Here is a 24,663-nt window from a genome sequence, read left to right on the forward strand (position 1 = left end):
GTCCCTCATAGTCGTAAGGCTAGGTGGGGTGACAAAGCTATTATAGTGGCAGCAGCCAAATGCTGGAACACTCTCCCTTTGTCCATTAGGAAGGATAATAACTTTCTGTCTTTTAGGAAGCAGCTAAAAACTTGTCTCTTTCCACATTAATTCTAGCTATTTTTTGGTAGCTTCCCTGGTTTCCTCTCTTGGTGCTCTTTTAATTTTCACTTGTTGCCGCTCAGTGCTTCGATGCTATGGACAGAATGCGCTCTACAAATACCAATACATACATACATACATTTGGGCATGTTCATCGAAAAGCCCGGGTTGAACAACTGGGTTGCCACCTGCAGATGGTGCAGCACTGACTCTGGGGATCTGGATTTGATCTGCCAATTGTCCAGGTAAGGTAATACCAAAATTCCCTTCCTTCTGAGATGCGCAGCAACCACTGCCATCACCTTTGCGAAGACTCGAGGTGCGGAAGACCAAAAGGAAGGACCGCAAACTGGTAGTGCTGTGCCCTTACCTTGAAACGGCGATACCTCCTGTGCAACTTCAAAAGGATGTGAAAATATGCATTCTGCAAGTCAATAGAAACCATCCAGTCTTCCTTGGCCAGTGCAAGAAGCATCTGTGCCAGGGTTGGCATTTTGAATTTTTCCTGTTTGAGGAACCAATTCAAAATCCTCAGGTCTAGAATGGGCCACAATTATCATCTTTCTTGGGGATGAGGAAAACCTTGAGTAACACCCCTGACCCCCCTTCCTGCTCTGGAACCAACTCCACTGCACCCTTTAACAACAGATTTTGAACCTCCTGCTGAAGCAACCACAGGTGCTCTTCTGAGCAGAAATATTGTTGGGGAGGGAAATGAGGGGGGGAAGTCCAGAAAGGAAAGGGCATACCCATTTTGTACAATGCTCAGCACCAACGAGTCTGATGTTATCAACTTCCACTCTTGAAGAAATTGAATCAACCTTCCCCCTATGGCAACACATGCTACTTAAAGCGGAGAGAACTAGGGTTGCTTCTCTGGCAGGATTCCAGTGGAAGAGGAGGAGGAGGAAGACTGCTAGGTGGCATCACATGATCTAAGTCTACCACAACCTCTGTAGGATACATAGAGGGGGTTGACAGGTTGTTGACCCTGGAACTGCTGCATTCCTTAAAAGGAGGAGCTAAGGCCAAACCCCCTGAACCTACAGAATGGTCTGTAGGTTGTGAAGAATGTCTGAATACCCAAAGATTTAGCAGTGGCCTTACTGTCCTTAAATCTTACTAGGGCCGAGTCAGCCTTGGCTCCAAAAAGTCAAGATCCATCAAATGGAAGATGCATTAAAGTGGATTGAGCATCAGAGAGAAAAACCCAATCCTCTGAGCCATGCATACCTTCTGGTCACAATTGAAGTCCCCATGGCTCTAGCAACAGTGTCCGCAGTGTCAAGGCCTGATTGTATCACCTGTTTTGCTGCCGAATGGCTATCTTGTAAAAGCTCCGCAAAGTGGCACTGTACATTCTACGACAATTTAGGGATGACGTCTTTCGTTTAATCCATCAACCCATGAATGTACCTGCCAAGCAAACAAGTTGCATTGACTGACTTTAGTGCCAAGCTTCCTGAAGAGAAGATCTTTTTTGCTGATTGCTCCATACGCTTAGATTCTCTATCAGCAGGAGTTGTAAGAAATGACCCAGGAGCTAATTCAGATGAACAAGAAGCTTGCACCACCAAGCTTTCAGGAGTTGGATGTTGACTCAAGAACTGCGGGTCACCTGGTGCAATTCTGTATCTCCTGGCAATGGATTTTGAAACTGCAGGAGTAGTAACTGGCTTCTTCCGTATAACTAATACTGGCTCCGACAATGCATCATAAAGTGGAAGAAGAGGTTTTGATGATGAGGTTGAAGAATGGAGAACCTCAGTCACAATATTAGATTTTAACTTTAAAGTTCTGTTGCATTTCTAATTACTTCATAGTATGAAGTAACCTCCAGAGGAAGTATACCCCCAGGGGATAACAATTCCCACTCAGAAGATGTATCAAGCACACTCGCTACTTCAATCCCTTGAAAGTCACGAGGCAATGATATCTCTCCTTCCTCCAACTCCTGCTGTTCCTCCAAATACTGTTGTTCCCCTAACAGTCTCAAAGCCTCCCTCCCTGATCTGAGCCTGAATTCCAGGCGCGACGACAATAAAGAATTCACTGACATCGACGAAGCCTGCTGTGGCAAAGGCGAACCTGGAGTCGGAGCCGGATCCTTGCGCCACACCGGAGTAGACTGACTCAACGCCGGTCAAAGTCTATCCGATGTCGGTATCAGTGACCCAGACCACTCATACAGAGTCGAAGGCAGAAAGGGCATGAATGGAGCATGCCTATACGGCGCTGGTACTCCCAGATTAAATGCCAAAGGAGTGATGGGGCCAGTAGGCGCACCAGAGGGGACTGCTGCTCTATTGAAAATGCTAAACTTAGTATTTAAGAAACTAGATGAAACCGTTCCCAGTGTCGAAAAGGCGGGATCTTATTGTTCCTTTTGTGGAGGGTGAAATTGACTTATCATCTGATCTTTTAACTTCTGACCTTGTGTGGATGCAGGAAAAAACTGAGCCACAGGACTCGATGTCGACTCCGATATCTCCACTAAAGATGGCGCTGGAGACACCTTAGGTGACTTCTGATGAGATGAGAGTGGGACTCACCTCTCAAGTGGTGCAGCGCCGAGATCTCAAAGTCAGTGATACCGACCCCGGGGCTGTCATCTCAAAACGAGCGATGCCTTAAACCATGACGTCATTTCTTGTGCGATCTCGAGGATCTATGCAACAAAGACTCCCCCGAGGCCTGGATCTTCGTCATCCTCTCTTTTCCTTCTTTGCCTTTGACAGAAAGAGCTTTGCCTCTCTTTCTTTGAGAGCCTTCGGATTCATGCTCTGACAAGTCGAGTATCCTCTGACATCGTGGTCCGAACTCAAACATTAAAGACAGTTCTCATGCGGGTAAGTCACGGACATATGAGCCCCGCACTCCCTACAATGCTTAAAGCCAGATTTTCTAGGCAGAGACACTGTAGCAATAAAAATAAATGCCTTGAAACAGTTGTAATACAATGGAGAGGTAGAAAAAAACAGAGTTGAAGGCGCAGAAAAAGGGAACTGACATCAGCACGCAGGGGAGGACTTCTTATGGCACTGATGACGTTAAACGGAGTTGCGTGCGGATCCGTTTCTTTATGATATCCTCATCGACGTGGAGAGCTAGAAAGAAAAGAATTCCATTGGATACGTAGATGCATCCATCAGCAAAAGAAGTTATATTAAAAGAACATGACCATTATAACGATTCATAAAAGGGTCAGCAAAGGGCTAGGGTCCTTCTCATTCCATCATGGTACCTACGGCCAAGCTTGAGTATGTTTTCTTTCCCAATCCAGATGGCAGAGGGCAGGTCTTCCAGGATAAGGTGGGAAGGGACAGTATATAACCATGTGCTATCCATAACACTTTGCCTTGCAAATGTGCATTGTGTTGACTTTCTTCGCTATCGTATGAGTTTACACCAGGCTCCCTTTATGCATTGAACTTTGTTTCGTTTTGGTTCCCTTTTAGTGACTATCCACTTATCTTTCTGTAACTATACTCCAGCAAGCTGCTGCTACCAATCTTACAAGTATTTGGTGTGCTCTCCTCACCATCTCTCTTCTGAGTCTGCCACCGGAGTTTACTCACGCTTTGAGCGACACCTCAGCCGCAACCTACAAAGGTGAGTACAACAAATAGCACAAGTATAACATATTGTGAAGTTCCTATTATCACTGTAACTTGTATATAAAAACAGTGTCTCACCACATGTGGTGGGCAACTACAGAGAGTGTGGTGGAAGAGTACAGAGAGAGTTGTTGGTGTCCTCTGAAGACTGCAGGTCAGCTCCAATTTTTCTTGTTTCCCTGCCCTGCTTCCCGTTTCCCCAAAGTCATTTGCATAGTGCTAATTTACAATTAAGTACTTGTAATAAGGCTCAAGAGGAAGCACAGGATTAGTATTGGCAGTCATAATACAAATGCCAAACACTTACTTGTAGCTACAGTTCTCCAACTTTGCTATCGTTCGTGGATTCACCTGCTTGAATAGCTGGGAGTCGTTGGTAGTCAGTGTTAATACAAAAGTGTTCTCAATACACTCGTATAACATCCAAAGTAGCCATAGGCTGCATAGAGGATCTCCATCTCTTTATGTGGCCCGAAACCAGTCAATGAAGTCTCTGTAGGAGGTGTGCAGTGATTCTTGCATTGAGGGCATTGCCGTTGTTCAGTTGGCTGGTGATGATGGCCTATGGTGGCACGTCTCGTAGGTAGGGGTAGCCACTTGAAGATCTTATATAGCATGTGCAAAGTGAGAAAGCAGGCAGAGGTGACGGCATTGATCTGTGATTTCTTGTTGAGCTTGTTGTCAATGATGATTCTCAAGTTTCTGGCATGGTCGGAGGGAGTGGGTGCGGATCCTAGGTCTGATGACCACCAGGATTTGTTCCATGTATTGATGCTATTGACAAAGATCATTACTTCTGTCTTCTCTGTGTTCAGCTGCAGGCAGTTATTCTTCATCCAGTCAGTGACGCTTGTCATGCATCTATGGAAGTTGGGTCTGGTGGTGGAGGGGATGTCGGTGAGTGAAAGGAGGAGTTGGGTGTCGTCTGCATAGGAAATTATGTTGTGAGAGTGGGATCTGACGATGTTGGCCAGCGGGGTCGTATATGCGTTGAAGAGCATGTGGCTGAGGGATGAGCCTCGTGGGACACCGCAAGTGATCTCCTTGGGTTCAGAGTTGAAAAGTGGAAGGTGGATCCTCTGGATTCTTCTGGTGAGAAAGGAGGTGCTCCATAGGAGCATGTCCCCCTTGGATGCCAATGAGGTGTAGTCTTTCGATCATCATGTTGTGGGATACGGTGTCGAAGGCTGCTGTGAAGTCGGGGAGGAGGGTTTGGATGTCGTAGGTGACTGGGATCAGTGCAGTTTCAGTGCTGTGATTGCTGCGGAAGCCGGATTGGGAGGTGTGAGTATCTGGTTCTGCTCCAGGACTGTCATGAGTTGCTTGTTGATGATCTTTTCCAGTACCTTTGCAGGGAATGAATGCAGGCAGATTGGCCAATAGGTTTTGGGTTCGCAGGGAGTCGTGGAGGGATTTTTAAGCACTAGTCTGACTTTGGCGTGTTTCCAAGGGATCAGGAAATGTTGTGGTGGTGATAGAGGTGTTGAACAGTGTGGTGAGTTCCTCCCTGATCCTTTGATTTCCAAGGCTGAAGAAGTGGTGCAAGCTTGGGTCTCTGGGAGCTCCCGAGTGGATGGATTTCATGATGAAGGTGATGTCCTGGGTGGAAAGGATGTTCCAGGTGGTCAGTGTCTCGTCTGTGTTAGTTACGGTGGTGGTGTATTATCGAGGAAGTCCGAAGGTGCCGGTTGGGGTTTGAAGTTTCTGTGTATGGTTGCAATCTTTTTGTGGAAGAAGTGGGTAAGTGGTTGAGAACTGCTTGTCCAATTGCTATCTCTGAAGCTTTCCGCATGTTGTGGCATTAGTGCTTTGTACAAGTGTGTGTTAATGCCAATGTCACTGTCATGCTGATGTTAAGTGACACACCTGCAAATAGCGCACCCAGAGCTTCCCTGCTCCAATTAGAATGGGCTTGAATTTTACTTCTTAGATGCCTACATTTCCTATGACAAAAAATAGTTCATGCCATAAACCAAGCTGCAACTCCTTTGTTGGTGTTGTCAACAGCTATGAAAAAGTAGTCTGTATTTTTAAATGTATTTTTTCAATCAATACACAACTGTAGGCAGGGTTTAATGTCCACATAATATGTAGCCTTTTCAGTCACAGTGGAAGTTTGAGGGAAGACATTTAGTAGATAAGTATTTTGATTTAGATGGAAGGCTAAAGATAGCATGAAACATCAGTTTGCTGTTAAACATCCTATGGATTTTCATGTTTTAGGTACAGAGGCTGAATGGAAAAGGCTTTAATTTCCTCATTTCTCTTGGTTGATGTCACTGCTAATAAGGCAGCCATTTTTTAATGACTGCATTTAGAAAGAGTATTTGTGAATGGGCACAAACTGACCAGTCAAGAGAGCTAATTCCCCAGTAATGAATGGATTCCCAGGACAGTTCTTGTTTTAACACTGGTGAGTAAGCATGAAAATAGTCTCTTATAAAAGCCTTAAATAAAAGAGAAGAGGGATGCGTTTATTTGAGTCTTAGGGTATCTAGGCAAGGCTGTCAAATGGACTTGGATAGAAGAGTTATTTTAACCCAGACTTTGCAATATGTAGTAAGAAGGCAGAATATCATGACAACACATGGTTAAAGGTTATTAGTTTTGTGCCCCAGAGAAGAATCTTTCTCATTTGAAAGAGTGTGCCCTTCCTGTAGATGCCACTCTTGCCGCTTTCACAATGGTTTGCCAATGTGGAATGTTCAGGGATCCATTCTAAATCTGTAGATGTGAGACAATTTTGAGATTGTGAGATTTTTGTAGAAGGTACGAATCTGTTCTGAAAGGAATCAGAATGTGCACTCTTGCCAGTGCTATCAACCTACACGGCTCTTCCTTGAATTTCTGGAGCACTTGTGGAATGAAAATGAGAGGAATTTCAATTATTCCTAATACAGGAATCAAACTCATTCTGGGTCCCTGGGCACCACCATCAGCTTGCTAAAAATCTGATTCTGCAATTTCTGGATATGCCAAAAGATCTGGGTAGAGGGCACTTGCTGCAAATCAGTTTTAGTTGATCCATTATCTCACGTCTATTTCCTATTTGTGACAGTCCCAGTTGAATCTGCTGAGGGTACTCACAACAACATGTTTCCTTGAATTTGCTCTACTGGCAGATCAATGTGTTTATTAACAACATAATCCCAGAGTTTTTGTGCTTCTTGTCATAGCATCTATTATCTTGTTCTGCCTTGTTTTCTTATGTAACGGGGTTGTCATGCTGTCTACTGAGACCAGCTTTTGTTGATGGCTTTTGCAGGATAATAATACTCTAAGTAAGTAAATGTATTGTATTTAATTAGTTAAAATAATTACAATTAAGAATTATGAATGCTTTTAGTGCAAACTGATCCACCCCCTAGTGCAGGAATTTGGTATAAAGTTGTGTTTCCTCCAGCGACCAGAGTGCACTGGTAGGCAGATCATGGAGATGAGCCAGACAGCCTTGAAGTGATGAGGCTGTGGTGAGATGAAACTGTGGCTCTGACAAATACATGCTCTGACCTGCAAAGATGTTGCATTGGCTTATCCACAATAGAAGAGCTTGTTTGAGTTTGGTGGGTACAAAGACCTTGCCGTCTCAGGAACACTTGGTCTGGTAGAGTTTTATCTAACCGCAGATTCCTCACCTTGTGAATATCACCAGGTGCCAGTCAAGATCCAGGAACTTCAAAGCAGTGCTCTTACGCACCAGCATATTGTGAAATGCAACTTCGCCTATATGCGGTTTTGCTCTAAAGGGGTGAATGGAGCTCATACGTGTGCCACCCATGCAAGCTGACGTCAGAATCTTCCAAGTATTTCTCTGGGCCCTTAGATTGGGCTAATTGATCAAATCACTGTGCAGATCTTTTTAGACGGAAGAGACTGTACAACAAAACAGGAAGTGGTAGGTGTAGGAAAGTACCACTGTTGGCATGGTTACCTCCCCACTTTTTGCCTAATCTGTACCTTTGTTTTCCCAATTGGCACACCAATGGCACACAGTTAAGTCTCTTATAAAAGGTAACCATGGTACAAAGGGCCTTGTGGCCAGGGAAGGTCCCCAAGGGCTGCAGCATGTATTGTGCCATGCTGGGGGACCCCTCACCAAGCACATGTACACTGCCTTTGCAACAGGTCTGCTGGTGGGGAGAAAAAGACAAAGTTGACATGGCACTCGCCTCAGGGTGCCCTGCCCACAAACCACTGCCTGTGGCATAGGTAAGTCACCTCTCTAGCAAGCCTTACAGCCCTAAGGCAGGGTGCACTATACCACAGGTGAGGAAATAGCTACATGAGCAATATGCCCTTACAGTGTCAAAGTCTATTCTCAGACATTGTAAGTGCAGTATAGCCATATTGAGTATATGTCATTACAAACTCCAGTTTTATAATGGCTTCACTGAATACTGGGAAGTTTGGCATCAAACTTCTCAGCACAATAAACCCCCACAGATGCTAGTGTGGGGTTTACTGAAAATGCACTCAGAGGGCATCTTAGAGATGTCCCCCTGTATGTTAGCCAACTTGCTGGTCTGTGCCAGCCTGCCACTTTCAGACAAGTTTCTGACCACATGGGGTGAGAGCCTTTGTGATCTCAGTGGTCAGAAACAAAGCCTGTTGGGGGTGGAGGGGCTTCACACCCCCCCTGCAGGAACTGTAAAACCTGGCGATGAGCCTCAAAGGCTCAAGCCTCTGGTTGCAGTGCCCCAGGGAATTCCAGCTAGTGGAGTCGCCCGCCACCCAGACAATGCCCCACTTTTGGAGACAAGTCCGGCAGGAAAATTAGGGAAAAGAGGTAGGAGTGACCACTCCAGCTAGGACCACCCCTAAGGTGTCCAGAGCTGAGGTGACCCCCTCCCTGCAGAATCCTCCATCTTGGTTTGTAGGACAGGGACCAATAGGATTATGTTTGTGCCCCCCTCCCTAAAGGGAGTGGGCACAGGAAGGGTTTAGCCATCAGGACCCTCTGACCCCTGCAACGCCCCTAAATCTTGTATTTAAAGGCTTCCCTGAACCCAGCTCACCAGATTCCTGGTGACCTGACAAGAAAGAAGAAGTGCTGATAAGGTGAAATCCCAGCAGAGAAGAAGGAAGACAACAACTGACTAGGCCCCATCCCTACCGGCCTGTCTCGTGTTTCAAAGAACCTGAGAAAGAACAGCGATGCAACCAGCGGGACAAGCAACATCTGCCAAGCTCCAGAGGACTAACCGGCACCCAGAAAAGACAGAGAACTCCTGTGGACAGCGGCCATGTCCAAGAAGAAACAACAACTAAGGACTCCAGCCTCACTCTGAATGCGTAACAAATCCCACACTGGCATCAGCGGGAGTTTATTGTGCTGAGATGTTTGATACCAAACTTCCCAGTATTCAGTGAAGTCATTATGGAGCTGTGCAGCTCGAAATGTCAAACTCCCAGACCATATACTTAATATGGCCACACTGCACTTACAATGTTTAAGAATGGATTTAGACAAGGTTGGGGCATATTGCTCATGCAGCTATGCCCTCACCTGTCGTATAGTGCACCGTGTCTTAGGGCTGTAAGGCCTGCTAGAGGGGTGACTTACCTATGCCACAGGCACTGTTTTGTGGGCATGGCACCCTGAGGGGGCTGCCATGTCGGCTTTGCCTTTTTTCTCCCCACCACTACACACAATCTGCAATGGCAGTGTGCATGTATTTTGTGAGGGGTCCCTCTAGGGTGGCACATACTGTAGCCCTTAGGGACCTTCCCTGGCCACAGGGCCCTCGGTACCACTGGTACCTTTTACAAGGGGCTTATCTGTGTGCCAGATGTGTACCAACTGTGGAAACAATGGTACATTTTTAGAGAAAGAACACTGGTGCTGGGGCCTGGTTAGCATGATCCCTGCACACTCTCAGTCAAGTCAGCATCAATATCAGTCAAAAAGTGGGGGTAACTGCAACAAGTGACAGTTTCGTGCACAAGCCCCCCCACCACCCCCACCCCAAGCCCACAGGCCAGAAGATTCAGCCAACCCTGGGAGAGTCTTCCTATTCTGTCAGATGAGGAAGAGTAGGGAAACAGGCTGTCTGTTGCAGGGTCTACTCTGCCTTACATCCTCCTGTCTAGGTTATTCCCTCCGGGGAATTGACCTACCTCAACAGTGAGAGATCCCAATCTGAATTGCTTTTTGTCTGTGTTTTTAGTGTCTGCACCCATCCTTTTTATCTTGGGGATAGAGGTACCCCCCTCTGATAATCTTATGTTAGACTGGGTCACCCCCAGCTTACCCAAAGAGGTTAGCCACAGCTGGAGGAACCCCACCATGACCAACAGGGTCAGGGGACCTATCTTGCTATTTGGCATGGCGTCAGACCACTATGCCAAGGACGGTGCAGCCATAAAGGCTAACACACAGCAGAAGCCACTGACAGCTGTCAGTGCCCAGAACCACACCTTTAGCTCTTCACCAACAGGAGAAGGGACTAACTTACAGGCTTCTTTGGGTTGAGGGTGCCAGTCTGATGTGGTAGAGTGGGGGGTTGCTACATCTTTTAGTAAACACCCTCCCTCCACTCTTTCTTCTGTTAGCTGAGGAGTCACCCACTCATGCTTAACAGATGCCTGACTAGTTAGGAATTCTTTTGGGTCAGGTTGGGCTTTACCAGTGCCACTTTGGGAGTTTTCCCCTACTGAAGCAGAATCCCCTCGGCTTACTGGAACCTTGGCTAAAGGTTGTCCACCTTTCCTGCACTGTTTTCTCTTTTTTCTCTTCTGGGGTCTACCTTTGGACACAGCAAGGGTAATACCTCCAGACTCCATGGGAGAGGGTTGGTACTGGACCAGCCCCTCTTTTGGGCTCTGACTAACCTCTGGGTTGTCATTTCAAACGAGACAATCAAGGCGGAGGACGGTACTGACTACCACCCTTCTCCAGCTAAAAGTCCCAGCCGCTTCTAGGGGTCTTAAAGCCAGAGGCCTATTAGTGACCTTGTCTGGGCTAACCCTTACTCTGGCAGTCTCACCTTGGATGTACTGGTTTGGGAGCACTAGCTTGTCATGCCCAATAGTGTGACTAGCGCAAGTGTCTCTCAGGGCAGTGGCTGGGATTCCATTCACCAGTAGGCGGTGGAAGTGTCTACTACCCTCTAGAATCTCCAACTCACCTACTGGGCCCATTTCCTAGTTGAAGGCTATGAGGACCTCATCATCTGAGGAGTCATCCCAATGGCTACACTGGTCACCCCTGGGGTTTTCCTAGGGGGTTTGTTTTTGGCACAAGAAGTGTCCTTGGTGTGGTGCACTGTCTACAGTTGTGGCACCATGCCTTAGTGGCATCCCAGTTCTTTCCCTGGTACCCACTTTTGTTTTGGGATGTGTCTGGGGCCCACCCACCTGGACAGGTTTTTGGGGGTCCTACTGAGGAATCTTTTTCTTTATTTCTAGTAGTGTTACCCACCTTCTCCTGGGGGGGGGGCTTTGTAAACCCTTTATTTTTGTCACCCCCAGTGGAAGTCTTGGTTGACCCAGTGATCTGCCTTCTTTCCCAATTCTTGGGGAGAAATTGGACCTAGGTCTACCAGATATTGATGCAACTTTTCATTGACGCAGTTACTTAAAATGTGTTATTTCATAAACAAGTGATAAAGTCCATCATAGTCATGCACTTCATTTTCAGTTACCCAACCATCCAGTGTTTTCACTGAGTACTCTATAAAATCAACCCAGGATTGGCTCAAGGTTTTGTGAGCCCCCCTGAACCTAACTGTACGCTCCTCAGTGGTGAATTCAAAGCCCTCAATATGGGTAGCCTTCATGTGGTCGTAGGATTCAGTATCTGCACCAGTGAGTGTGAGGAGCCTGCCCTATCCCTACACTTACCAGTAAACAGTTCCCAAAGGAGAGCTCCCCAATGAGATGTTTTAATCTTCTGGTTCCACAGGCCCTCTCAAAGCCTGTGAACCACTTGGTGGTGTCTTCACCATCCTCATATTTGGGGACAATCCCTTTGGGGATTTTACGGGTGTCAGAATACTCTCTGCCCCTAGTTCTTATGTTGCTGCCACCATTAATGGGTGCTAAAACCATTTCTGTTCTCTCCCTTCCTATAGCCAGGAGCTGTTTCTCCAGAGCTAATCTTTTGGCCATCCTTGCTAAAATGATGTTCTCCTCATTTATGGTGCCCTCAATGTTCAGAGAGAAACTGGACTCCCCTGTGGAAGATACAGATCCTGTGAGTACCATCTTTGGCGACAGGGATCTTGGAACCCTGGTCTCCCTAGTTAGGTTAAGAGGGGGGAGTTCATCCTCCTGATCCATAACTTCTTCCCCATCTGAGGTGAGGTCTTCCTCCTTATTAGCATACTCTGTCAAGAGCTCCTGGAGCTTGATCTTGGTAGTGTTGGAACCTGTTTTGATTTTCTTGAGGCTGCAGAGATTCCTTAACTCTCTCATTCCATGATGCAGGTAAGGGGTGAGGTTGAGTTCCACCACCATGCCCTCTGAACTACTCATTTTGCTACTAAAGTTGGGGATTACCTATAGAATTAAAACTACTTCTAGTTACTGAATCCCTAGCTCACAATAACTTTTAAATATAAAAAGAAATTCTAAGGGGACTTAACCAAGGCCCTAGCAGGACTTTTACAAATTTAGAAAAATTTGCCAAATTCACAAATCTGTTTTCTAAAGGCAATTTTTTAATTTAGTCATGTGATCGGGTACTGGCTGAGTAGTCCAGCAAATGCAAAGTCGTAGACCCCACTTCTGATCTACCAATGTAGGAGGTTTGCTCTGTATATACTATATCAAAATGAGCTATAGTGTGCACAGAGTCCAGGGGTTCCCCAGAGGCTTAACAGAGGCTAAAGTAGATAATCCTAATGCTCTCTTTTGTGGTAGTGTGGTCGAGCAGTTAGGCTTATCAGAGGGTAGTGCAAAGCATTTGTTGTACACACACAGACAATAGAAGAAGCACACACTCAATGACTCAACTCCAGACCAATGGTTTTAATATAGCAAAAATATATTTTCTAAATTTATTTTTAGAACCACAAGATTCAAGTTGCAGGTAAGTACTTCCAATAGATTCATATTTCACACATATTAACAGTACTTTGTTTGAAACCGATAAGTTAAAAAGTTCTTGAATTATTGGCAATAATCTGTTTTTGAAATGGACACTGCAATTTTCAGAAACAGTTCCTGGGGGAAAGAAATGTTAGTTCAATTTGCAGGTAAGTACAACACTTACAGCTGCAGTCTCCGGGTATTAGGAAGTCCGACGGTTGGGATTCAAGTTAACCGCAAACACCCGTCACCAGAAACATGGGGCCGGCCGGTTGCAGAGGTCAAAGATGAGCAATTTTAACATGGGCTCCTGGCACAGGGGTGGCCGGGTGCAGGGTGCAAACAGGACATCAGGGTTCCAATGCTGGTCTATGAGGGGACCCCGGGGGTCACTCAGAGGCTGCAGGCGAGGTCAAGGGGGGTGCCGCGGGCACACCACCTGGTGGACAGGGAGGAGGGCCGCCTGCTGAAAGTTGCTGCACCAGAGGTCAGGTTCTCCAAGGCCTGGGAGCTGCAGGTGCAGTGTGTCTTTAGGCATCGGAAATCTTCGTCTGGAGCTTCACAGTCAGGGGGATCTTTGGGATTCCGTCTGCAGGTGTCGTCGTGGAGGGGTGGAGAGGTCAACCAATGTTGGGCACTTTGCTCGCAATCGCCTGGGGACCCTCTCTAGTTGGGTGGACCACCTGGACAAAGGCTGTGGGTGTCGGGTGCAAAGTGGTCAGGACTCACGCATCAAGAGTGAGGTGGGAGTCCTTAGTTGTTGGTTATTCTTCAACAGGGCCACTGTCCTTGGGAGTTCTTGGTCCTTTTGGGTGCAGGGCAGTCGTCTGGAGCTGCGCAGAGGTCGCTGGGCCTGCAGGTCATATTGCTGTTCTTTTGCAGGTTCTTTGAAGCAGGAGACAGGCCTGTAGGCCAGGGGCCAAAGTAGTTGTTGTCATCCTTCTTCTCCGCTGGGGCTTTCAGCTAAGCAGTCCTTCTTGTAGGTCACCAGAAATCTAGTGAGTTGGGTTCAGGGAAGCCCTTAAACACAGGATTTAGGGGTTTTACAGGGGTCAGAGGGCAGTAGTCAATAATTAGTGTCCATGAAGGTGGCTGCACCCTCCCGTGTCCACTCCCTCTGGGGAGGGGGACACATTCCTATCCCTACTGGTCCCTGGCCTCCAAACGAAGATGGAGGATTCTGCAGAGAGGGGGTCACTTCAGCTCTGGACACCTTAGGGGTGGTGCCAGCTGCAGTGCTCCCTCCTCCTTGTTTTTCTTAAGTTTCCCACCAAACTTGAACCCAAATGTGGGGCTATGTCTGGGGGGGGGGGGGGCTTCACCACTAGCTGGAGTGCCCTGGGGCACTGTAACATGAGGCTTGAGCCTTTGAGGCTCACCGCGAGGTGTTACAGTTCCTGCAGGGGGGAGGTGTGAAGCACCTCCACCCAGAGCAGGCTTTGTTTTTTCACCTCAGAGAGCACAATGGTCCTCAACCCAGGGGTTCAGAAACTTGTCTGCTAGTGGCAGGCTGGCACAGACCAGTCAGTCCTACACTAGAGGATTGTGTAAAATACAGGCGGCATCTCTAAGATGCCTTCTGTGTGCATTTATTAATAAATTCCACACTGGCATCAGTGGGGGTTTATTGAGCTGAGAAGTTTGATACCAAACTTCCCAGTATTCAGTGAAGTCATTATGGAGCTGTGGAGGAGTTTGAAATGTCAAACTCCCAGACCGTATACTTAATACGGCCACACTGCACTTACAGTGTCTAAGAATGGACCTAGACACTGTAGGGGCATATTGCTTATGCAGCTATGCCCTCACCTGTGGTATAGTGCACCCTGCATTAGGGCTGTAAGGCCTGCTAGAGGGGTGACTAACTTATGCCACAGGTAGTGTTTTGTGGGCACTGCACCCTGAGGGAGATTCCATGTCGACTTCGCCTTTTTCTCCCCACCAACACACACAATCTGCAATGGCAGTGTACATGTGTTAGGTGAGCGGTCCCTCAGGGTGGCACATGCTGCAGCTCTTAGGGACCCTCCCTGGTCACAGGGCCCTTGGTACCACTGGTACGTTTTACAAGGGACTTATCTGTGTGTCAGAGGTGTGCCAATTGTGGAAACAATGATACATTTTTAGAGAAAGAACACTGGTGCTGGGGCCTGGTTAGCAGCATCCCAGCACAATCTCATCCAAGTCAGCATCATTATCAGGCACAAAGTGTGTGTGTGTGTGTGTGGAGGGGGTGGGGGGTTGTTGGTGGGGGTAGCTGCAATAAGTCTCAGTTTCCTACACTGAACCTTTTGCAATCTGATGACCGACATGGGATAGCTCGTGGGTGACTCCAAGGATCTCTTGCATCTTCTGGACTCCGCAGCTGGACTTCTTCCTTCACCGTCCTGCAGGAACTTCACCTCCAAAAGGGTGGTCATTGCCTACCTGCACCGGCTGGATATCTACGAGTGGTCTGGACACTGTCCCCTTCTTTTTCAGGTTCCGCAAGTCCAGAATCCACCCTTGAGCTCCACTGCCCTGGTCCATGGGCTGCGACAGCAGCTGGACAATCGAGGCTTCCATTAACTCCAACAAGGGTTCTGATGCCACGTCACCTCTATGCACCTGGGCTCCCTAGTATAGATACTCCAGTCTTCTAGGTATCCATGGGAGGGGGCACTCTCCAACCTTCATTGTGCCAACTGGTTTCCTCTGGGTCCACTCCTGAATCCATAAAAATCCAACCATGAGAGTCCTGTGTTAGCCTAAGGGACACCCGTCTTGATAACAGCTCTGCACCCGGGCATCTGTGGGATTTCTAGTAACGACCTCTGGTAACTTCCTACTCCCCAGCCCCTGAGATCCTAACACACTTACTTTTGTTGGGCAGCTCAATTCTTATACCACTTTAATAGTGTATGGTTTGGCCCACCTATAGGATCCCATGTATTTCTAAGCGTTTTTTCCTTGCTGCTAAATGTATAACATCTTGTGTGTGGATATCTCCAAGTCGAGATACACCAATGTTAGTTTAGTCTTAGTGTTGTAATAAAGAATCCTTTATTTTTTAAACACCTGTTGTGGTTCTTTCTTGTGTAACAGTTACTGACTTACTATTGTGGTACTGCAAGTGCTCTGGATTCCTCTTGCATAAGCTGCTCACGACAGTAACCGGTAGAGAGCTTTTGCTATCTGAAAACCTAAACACTATCACTAAGGGTTGCCTGGATTCAGTATAGGGTTCCACACCATAGGTGTACACCATAATCTGAGCCAGCCTCCTACATCGTATGCCACTCAAAGCCTCGTACTTGGGCGTCGACCCGTACCCATGTAGCTAATGGCTCTCTATGGTGACAGCGAACAACAGCAGGACAGCGGACACTCCTGTTGTGTCCCCTGACATATATGAAAGGGATCGGAGACCTTGCTGGCCACTGGGACCGTTGCAGTGAGATCTGTATAAGGCAGATGAATATAGGATAAACATATAGGGCCCAGATTTAGGCGCTCTAAAAGGGTGAAGAGGTACTCCAAATTGACGGAGTCAAAAGCTTTACCCATATCAGCTAATAGAAGCCCCGGCCGACCCAGCCAACTTGCCAGAGCCAATGCGTTATATTCCCGTCAAACAATGTGGCATGTGGCTCTATGAGGTATGAAGCCCGCCTGGTCGGGGTAGACCTGGTCGAGGATGTATTTCATTAGTCTGGTGGATATTGTTTTGGCCAGAATCTCTGCCTCTAGGTTAAGAAGTGAAATCAGACGATAGGAGGAGTGCTCTTTGGGAGGTCGGCCGGGTTTAAGGAAGACCAGGATCTCAGCATGTCTCCAGTCTAATCGGAGTGTCGCCTCCTCCTGCACTGACTGAATCACTCTCAAAACGTCTTTCTTTAATTGGGGCATGAATGATTTAAAGAATTCGCTGGTGAATCCACTGGGGCCTTTCCAACTTGTATCTCCCAAAAATATTTATAATGAAAAAGAACTGACAGTTCGATTTCTGTGAACCAAATTTATCATTTTTTTTTTTATTATGCAGTTAATGGGAAGAGTGAAGCAAAATGTCTGCACGTTTCCATTAGGACGTGTTGCATTTCAATGTTGTGACAGTTGTCATATTAGCAATGAGCAATGTTTTCTTCTAGTTATTTTTTTTTTCTCTTATAGTTGAGAGGTTTTCACAGGCATATTTGGGAATCTACAGCAGGCACACAGCCTTGGAAACGTTTTCATAATCTATTTTGTGCCAGTGGAGCAGCTGTGTTTCTCCCATAGTCCCCAAAGGCTGTCCTGCTCTCTCATCTGTTCTCACCAGACCTGGTGCTGGGAAAACGTTTCACCATTCCTTGGAGAAAGAAAGAATTGCTTATGTTGGTATGGACTGCAACTGGGAGCAACCTAACACTGGTACCGGCTGGTGCCCGGGGAAGCACCAGCGGTGCTACGTGGAAGGATCGTGGAGAAGTGAAGGGAAAGAAAAAAATAAAGTAACGGGTGAGCTACGTGGAAGAGGGAGAGAGCAAATGTTGTGGCTGGTTGTAGGAGGGAAGCAGAACAATTAGAGAACTAGAAAACATACGTAATCATTTCATCCAGCCAAAAGTGCTGATAAAAAGCTAAGCTCCAGGGGAAGGACAAATACAAACAAGCACTGGCAAAGCCAATAGGTTTCGAATATGCAACTTCTTTTTGCTTTGTTATTATTTTATATTACTTTTTGATTTCAGTTTATGCTGCTATGTAACCGCCGGATTATTTAAATTTGTAAATGTTGATAGGAAACTCACTGAACACCGATGATTGCTATGTTTAACTACTAAACAAACAGTTACACAGATTTCCAATGACCACACAACCCGGAAAAAGCCCCAATTCAATAATTAACTTCACACAGTCAAATATCTTCAGATTACGGCACAGCAGTGCAAATTAAAATCAAACAGCAAATTAGAAACATCAAGCCAGGTCTTTCAAATTAGCATGTAGTTTGTTGCACAAGTCAGTTTGTAATCTCAGCTGAAACCCTGGGGAGAGGATGCAGAACGGCCAGAGCTGCAGACTTTGGAACTATGGAACCAGGTCTGAATCGCAGCGTCGGCTCAACATTTGTGATCCTGGGCTAATTACTTAATATCCCTGTGCCTATAAAAAATGAGTATGTCCTTGTGAAATGTAAGTGGCGCTCATGTAAAGCGCTTCAAAATGTTTAGGTTGAGTTTGTGCTATATAAACAAATAAAAACTCAGTAAAACAACACAATTCCATTCGTGTGACTATGCAGCATATCTTTGAGGTTGAGGTCACCCGACAGTAAATTATCTCATCCTCCTGCAGTGATTAAGAGTAGGCACAGTGCAAGAGCACATGCAACAGCACGAGTCATAAATGTGCATAGGTGGTTTATGCCATGCTGCTTTGACGTAAACACAATGTATTCACCCAGAACCTGGACTCAACACAATTTTTGTTTTAAGAGGTAAAATTCACACTGGATAGGGCTCAGGATTTTAAGCAACCTATTTTTAGTCATTGTAACACAGAGACAATAAAAGGAATCTCTCATGTCAGTGCTATACTAATGTACTGGCCGGAGCAGCACCTTCTGCTTGCAAGCTGAAGGCAGCTGTTTCGGGTGCTGGGAGCGGGGGCTGAGCGGAGAGGGTAAGGGAGCTTTCAGTTTAAGATTGTTGAGAGTTCGACGTGCTAATGGGAAGCAAGTGCAGGCTTTGCTGGTATAAAGAAAAGGGTGGGGCGCTGAACCAGCAGGTTCGCGTGTGTTAATGGATGTGTCTCGCTTTATAAATGAACTCAAAAAACAAAAACAAAAAAACATGAGAGGCCCGTGCAAGAAGGCTGGGAGCAGCAAGAACAGAGAGGGAGGGGCAATACCAGTGAGGTGCAGGGAAGAAAGGAATGAGGGAGGGGCGGAGAGGTGATTGCAAATATACGCTGGTATCTCAGAAGCGTGTGGCTACTGGAAGGACCTGGGCAGCCAGCCACTGATCGCCAACGGGAAAGGGTACTTGGTCCCAGGGCCAGGGAACAGCCGAAGAATGAAGAGGTAAAGTGCAGCCATGAGATGATGTCAAAAGCTGCCGCTGACCAATGAGAAGGAAGAAATTGAGAGTGACTGGGAAAGCCTTCAAATGGAAGTAATGGGAAGGCTGAGGGCAGGCTGATGCCCCTTGTAAGATATATATATATATATTTTTAATATAACAGATTTCACCAGGCGAAACCTAAAAAGGGAGGAAATCCATCAGATAAGCATGGAAATGAGATTAAGAATAAAGCCAACAAATGAAAAAGCAATGTGCTGAAACAAAACCCACAGTATTGGTATTGTTCACAATATTTTTTCGACAACAGACAGTTAAGAGCTAAAAATCTAAAAAGTGGTGAGTAAAATGAAATGCAAACTGTATATTTATTAACACTACATACCTTTTAAAGAAATAGCCATTAGCCTCAAACTGCTCTCTCAGCATGAACATTCCTCTGTATTCAATAACAAGGGTGTCGGGGGGCAAGTCTTTGGCAGCTTTAAGAATTTTCTTATTTTTTTGTACATGACTCTATGAAAGAAAAAAAAAACAGAGAAATCGCTTGAGAACACATCAACAGGAATGCTCCCTAAAAAACCTTTAATAGTAGGTGCTTTCAGTTCCATACTGTCAAACTTTATACAGGTGACAACCTTAGAGCATCAATTAACGTCAAGAGGATGCCCCACCGTTACAGCTTAAAGACTTGTTTGTGCCAAAGTGAAACTGTTGCTTCTAGCACCCTTTACAGCAGAACAGCCATAAAAAGGTACTAATTTTAGCAGCCATTTCGGCTTACTTTAAGAAAATAAATCATACAATCACAAGGGAAATAAGTTATAGTTTTGTATGTGCATTAGTTTAAAATAGTAGAGCCTGATTTGCGTTTATTCACAATGAGTTGCAATTAGATTGAGTTAATGTATATTTAGCTAATAGGGCTATCCTGAAAATCTGGCACAAATAGAGCTTTCTTAAACATATGTTGACTATCCTTGATGTAGGGTGTAAGGAAATGCCTCCTTGGCATGGCTACCCCCTGACTTTTTTGCCTTTTGCTGATCCCAGTTATGACTGAAAGTGTGCTGGGCCCCTGCAAACCAGGCCCCAGCACCAGTGTTCTTTGCCTAAACTGTATCTTTGTCTCCACAATTGGCACAACCCTGGCACTCAGTTAAGTCCCTTGTAACTGGTACCAAGGGCCCTGATGCCAGGGAAGGTCTCTAAGGGCTGCAGCATGTCTTATGCCACCCTAGGGACCCCTCACTCAGCACATGCACACTGCTTCACAGCTTGTGTGTGCTGGTGGGGAGAAAATGACTAAGTCGACATGGCACTCCCCTCAGAGTGCCATGCCAACCTCACACTGCCTGTGGCATAGGTAAGTCACCCCTCTAGCAGGCCTTACAGCCCTAAAGCAGGGTGCACTATACCACAGGTGAGGGCATAAGTGCACGAGCACTATGCCCCTACAGTGTCTAAGCAAAACCTTAGACATTGTAAGTGCAGGGTAGCCATAAGAGTATATGGTCTGGGAGTCTGTCAAACACAAACTCCACAGCACCATAATGGCTACACTGAAAACTGGGAAGTTTGGTATCAAACCTCTCAGCACAATAAATGCACACTGATGCCAGTGTGCAATTTAATGTAAAATACACCCAGAGGGCATCTTAGAGATGTCCCCTGAAAACATACCCAACTTCCAGTGTAGGCTGACTAGTTTTTGCCAGCCTGCCAAACACCAGACATGTTGCTGGCCACATAGGGAGAGTGCCTTTGTCACTCTGTGGCCAGGAACAAAGCCTGTACTGGGTGGAGGTGCTTCTCACCTCCCCCTGCAGGAATTGTAACACCTAGCGGTGAGCCTCAAAGGCTCACCGCTTTTGTAACAGCGCCCCAGGGCATCCCAGCTAGTGGAGATGCCCGCCCCTCTGGCCACTGCCCCCACTTTTGGCGGCAAGGCTGGGGGAGAAACTGAGAGAAACAAGGAGGAGTCACCCCCCAGTCAGGACAGCCCCCAAGGTGTCCTGAGCTGAGGTGACTCTTACTTTTAGAAATCCTCCATCTTGTGGGTGGAGTATTCCCCAATAGGATTAGGGATGTCCCCCCTTCCCACAGGGAGGAGGCACAAAGAGGGTGTAGCCCCCCCCAAGGACAGTAGCCATTGGCTACTGCCCTCCCAGACCTAAACACACCCCTAAATTCAGTATTTAGGGGCCCCCAGAACCTAGGAAACTAGATTCCTGCAACCTTAACAAGAAGAAGGACTGCTGAACTGAAGCCCTGCAGTGAAGACGGAGACGACAACTGCTTTGGCCCCAGCCCTACCGGCCTGTCTCCCAACTTCAAAGAAAACTGCAACAGCGACGCATCCAACAGGGACCAGTGACCTCTGAAGCCTCAGAGGACAGCCCTGCAACCAAGGTCCAAGAAACTCCTGAGAACAGCGGCCCTGTTCAACAATCTGCAACTTTCTGCAACAAAGAAGCAACTTTAAAGACTTAGTAGTGCTTAGCAACCATGTGCAGGGATGCCCACGTAGCTGCCTGGCAGATATCTGGGACAGGAACTCCACGTGCTAACGCAGTGGAAGTCGCAGTTGCTCTGGTGGAAGGAGCACGCAAGCCTTCAGGAGGTTGCTTTTTGGCCAAAGTGTAGCACATTTTGATGCAAAGAAGCACCCATCGAGAGATGGTACGCTTTTGCACCGCCTTCCCTTTTTTCGCACCCACATACCCAACGAAGAGTTGATTGTCCACCTGGAAATCTTTGGTACGATTGAGGTAGAACGCCAATGCTCTTTTTGGGTCCAGAGGGTGGAGTCTCTCCTCCTCATGGGAAGGATGTGGGGGTGCGTAGAAAGTAGGCAGAGTGATGGACTGGCCTACAGGAAAGGGTGTAACCACCTTCGGAAGTAAGGAAGCCCTAGTGCGAAATACGATTTTGTCAGGGTGCACAGACAAGTATGGAGGTTTTGAGGAAAGGGCCTGAAGCTCACTCGCCCTGAGAGCAGGGGTGATAGCGACCAGAAAGACAGTTTTGAAGGTGAGGAGCTGCAAGGGACAATTATGCATTGGCTCAAAGGGGGTACACGTCCAGTAAGTAAGTACAAGATTAAAGTCCCACTTGGGAACGATAAATGGAGTGGGAGGAAATAAATGGGTGAGCCCTTTTAGAAATCTACTCATAATAGGAGATTTAAAGAGTGAGGGCTGATCAGGTAGCCTAAGAAAGGCTGAAATGGCAGATAAATACCCTTTAAGGGTGACCAAATCAGAGCCCTGCTGGGCAAAAGAAAGAATGAACAGAAGAACCTCGGATAGAGGGGTGGAAAGGAGATCAACAGATTTGTTGGTACACCATGCCACAAATTTATTCCAACGACAGGCATATACAGTTTTGGTCGATGGACGCCTGGCTGCCAAGATAACATTGCAGACCTCAGGTGGAAGGGCAAAAGCCGTCAACTGGTGCCGCGCAATCTCCACGCATGAAGGCGGAGGTTGGACAGGTTCGGGTGAAGAACCGTCACCTGTTGCTGCGACAGAAGATCCACCCGAAGAGGCAGTCTGAGTGGAGGATCGATGGACATGCTCAATAGCTCTGGATACCATACTCTCCGTGCACAGTCCGGAGCCACCAAGGTGAATTGGGCCCAGTCGTTCCTGATTTTTTTGAGAACTCTGGGCAGAAGGGGTATAGGCGGAAGGGAGGCCAGAGTTCCACTCAAGACGCAAAGTGCCTCCGAGCGAGTGCCGCCTTGCAAACTCCAATGTGCAAAACAGCTGACATTGCACGTTCTCTGCGAACATATCTAATCAAAGCTCTCCCCACTGCTGAAAGAGACCTTGCGCCACCTCCGGATGGAGATGCCATTTGTGATCGGCTGTGCATCGACAGCTGAGTTTGTCCGCTCTGGCGTTGAGGGAGCCCGCCAGATGTTGAACCATCAGGGTAATGCCCTGATGTTCCAGCCATGTCCAGAGGCTTAGTGCCTCCTGACAAAGGATCCAGGACCCTATTCAGCCCTGTTTGTTGGGAGTACCACATGGCGGTAGTATTGTCTGTGAACACCTGCACCACTTTGAGAGAGGGAAGGAATGCTTTCAACGCAAGCCTTACTGCCCGGAGCTCCAGCAGATTGATATGGAGCCCAGACTCCGCCAGAGACCAGAGTCCTCTGATCTCCGCCTCTCCCATGTGGCCGCCACAACCCAGAAGTGACCCATCTGTCACTATACATAGATCTGGTTGGGAAAGGAAGAGGGATCTGCCGTGGACCCAATAGGGATTCGAAAGCCACCACTGCAGGTGATTTGCAGTCCCCTCCGAGATTTGGACCAGGTCGGACAGATTCCCCTGATGCTGTGCCCACTGGAACTTCATGTCCCACTGCAGAGCCCGCATATGCTATCTGGCATGTGTCACTAGCAGGATGCAGCAGGCCATGAGGCCCAGCAGCCTCAGAGTCAGTCTGATCGAAACCCAAGACCGAGGCCGAAGGATCGGAATCATAGCCTGAATATCTTGGACTCGCTTTTCAGGAGGTAAAGCCCGAAACTGCACTGTGTCCAGAACCGCTCCAATGAAAGGGAGCGGCTGAGAGAGGGTCAGGTGTGACTTTGGGACGTTTATAGTGAACCCCAGCGCGTGCAGGAGATTCGCCGTAGTCTGGTGATGGGAGACTACTTTCTGGGGAAAGTCAGCCTTCAACTGCCAGTCGTCGAGGTAGGGGAAGACTGAGACCTCTAACCTGCGCAGATGAGCTGCAACCACTGCCATCACCCGAGGGGCGCTGGTAAGGCTGAAGGGGAGCACAGTAAACTGAAATTTCTCGTGACCTACCACAAATCGTAGGTAATGTCTGTGGGCAGGCAGGATTGGGATGTGGAAATAAGCGCCCTGCAAGTCCAACGCTACCATCCAGTCTCCTGGGTTCAAGGCAGACAGAACCTGAGCCAGAGTGAGCATTTTGAGTTTCTCCTTCTTGAGGAAGTAGTTTAGGTCCTGAAGGTCTAGGATAGGATGTAAGCCCTTGTCCTTTTTTGGTATTAGAAAGTAGCCGGAATAATTACCACAACCTACTTCTGTCACAGGGACCTTTTCTGTAGCTCCCCTGGCCAAGAGAGCTGCGACTTCCTGGCGGAGAAGCACCAAATGATCCTCTGGAAGGTGATTGAAGGATGGTGGTATGGTTGGTGGAGCAGATTCGAAAGGGAGGGAGTAGCCCTTTCGAACGATCTGCAAACCCACCTGTCTGTGGTGATATTTTCCCAGTGGGGCAGGTGATGGCGAAGCCTGCCACCAACTGGACGCGAGTGAGGGGACGGACTAGGAAGGTTTGGAGGCTGCAGTGGGGGCAGAGGTGGACTGGGCAGACCTCTGGTTCCCTGTCCCACGGCCACATGGGATTCTGTGTCCCCGGCCACGCAGAGGCTAAACAGCGTGTGAGACATGGTGACTGGGCAGAGGACGCGATAGGGAGACCCTTCCTTGGCCACGAAAGGGGCGAAAAGCGGACTGTGGTGGGCGAGGGGCAATGGAAAGACAGAGGGACCGGGCCCTAGCCCGGAAATCGTTGAATCTCTCCAAGGCCGAGTCCGCTTTGTCTCCGAAGAGACGGGAGCCATCAAAGGGTATGTCCATGAGTGACTGTTGGACATCACCCAAAAAACCAGAAGTGCGTAACCAGGCGTGGCGTCGTAAGGCCACCGTCGTAGCAACCGATCTGCCCAGAGAGTCGGCTGTGTCCAGTCCACAACAGATTGTGAACTTTGCCGCATCTCTCCCATCGTTCACAGCCTGGGAGACGATAGCACGGGCCTCCTCCAGTATCTAAGGCT

General features: G+C 47.5%; 1 protein-coding gene across 5 annotated transcripts in view; it reads right to left on the reverse strand.

Moving 5' to 3' along the window:
* The window catches only part of KMT2E (lysine methyltransferase 2E (inactive)), a 1,466,695-nt gene that overhangs the window by 684,396 nt on the left and 757,636 nt on the right, over positions 1 to 24,663 (reverse strand). For all 5 annotated transcript variants that reach the window (XR_011202375.1, XM_069229869.1, XM_069229870.1 and 2 more), the window contains one exon: positions 19,218 to 19,348. Coding sequence is in view for 4 of the 5 variants with exons in the window: in XM_069229869.1 (XP_069085970.1) it covers positions 19,218 to 19,348 (131 nt within the window). In the remaining variant the exon portion in view is untranslated. The remainder of the gene's footprint in view (positions 1 to 19,217; positions 19,349 to 24,663) is intronic.

Source organism: Pleurodeles waltl, chromosome 4_1 (genome assembly GCF_031143425.1).
Source record: "Pleurodeles waltl isolate 20211129_DDA chromosome 4_1, aPleWal1.hap1.20221129, whole genome shotgun sequence".
Lineage (NCBI taxonomy): Eukaryota > Metazoa > Chordata > Amphibia > Caudata > Salamandridae > Pleurodeles > Pleurodeles waltl.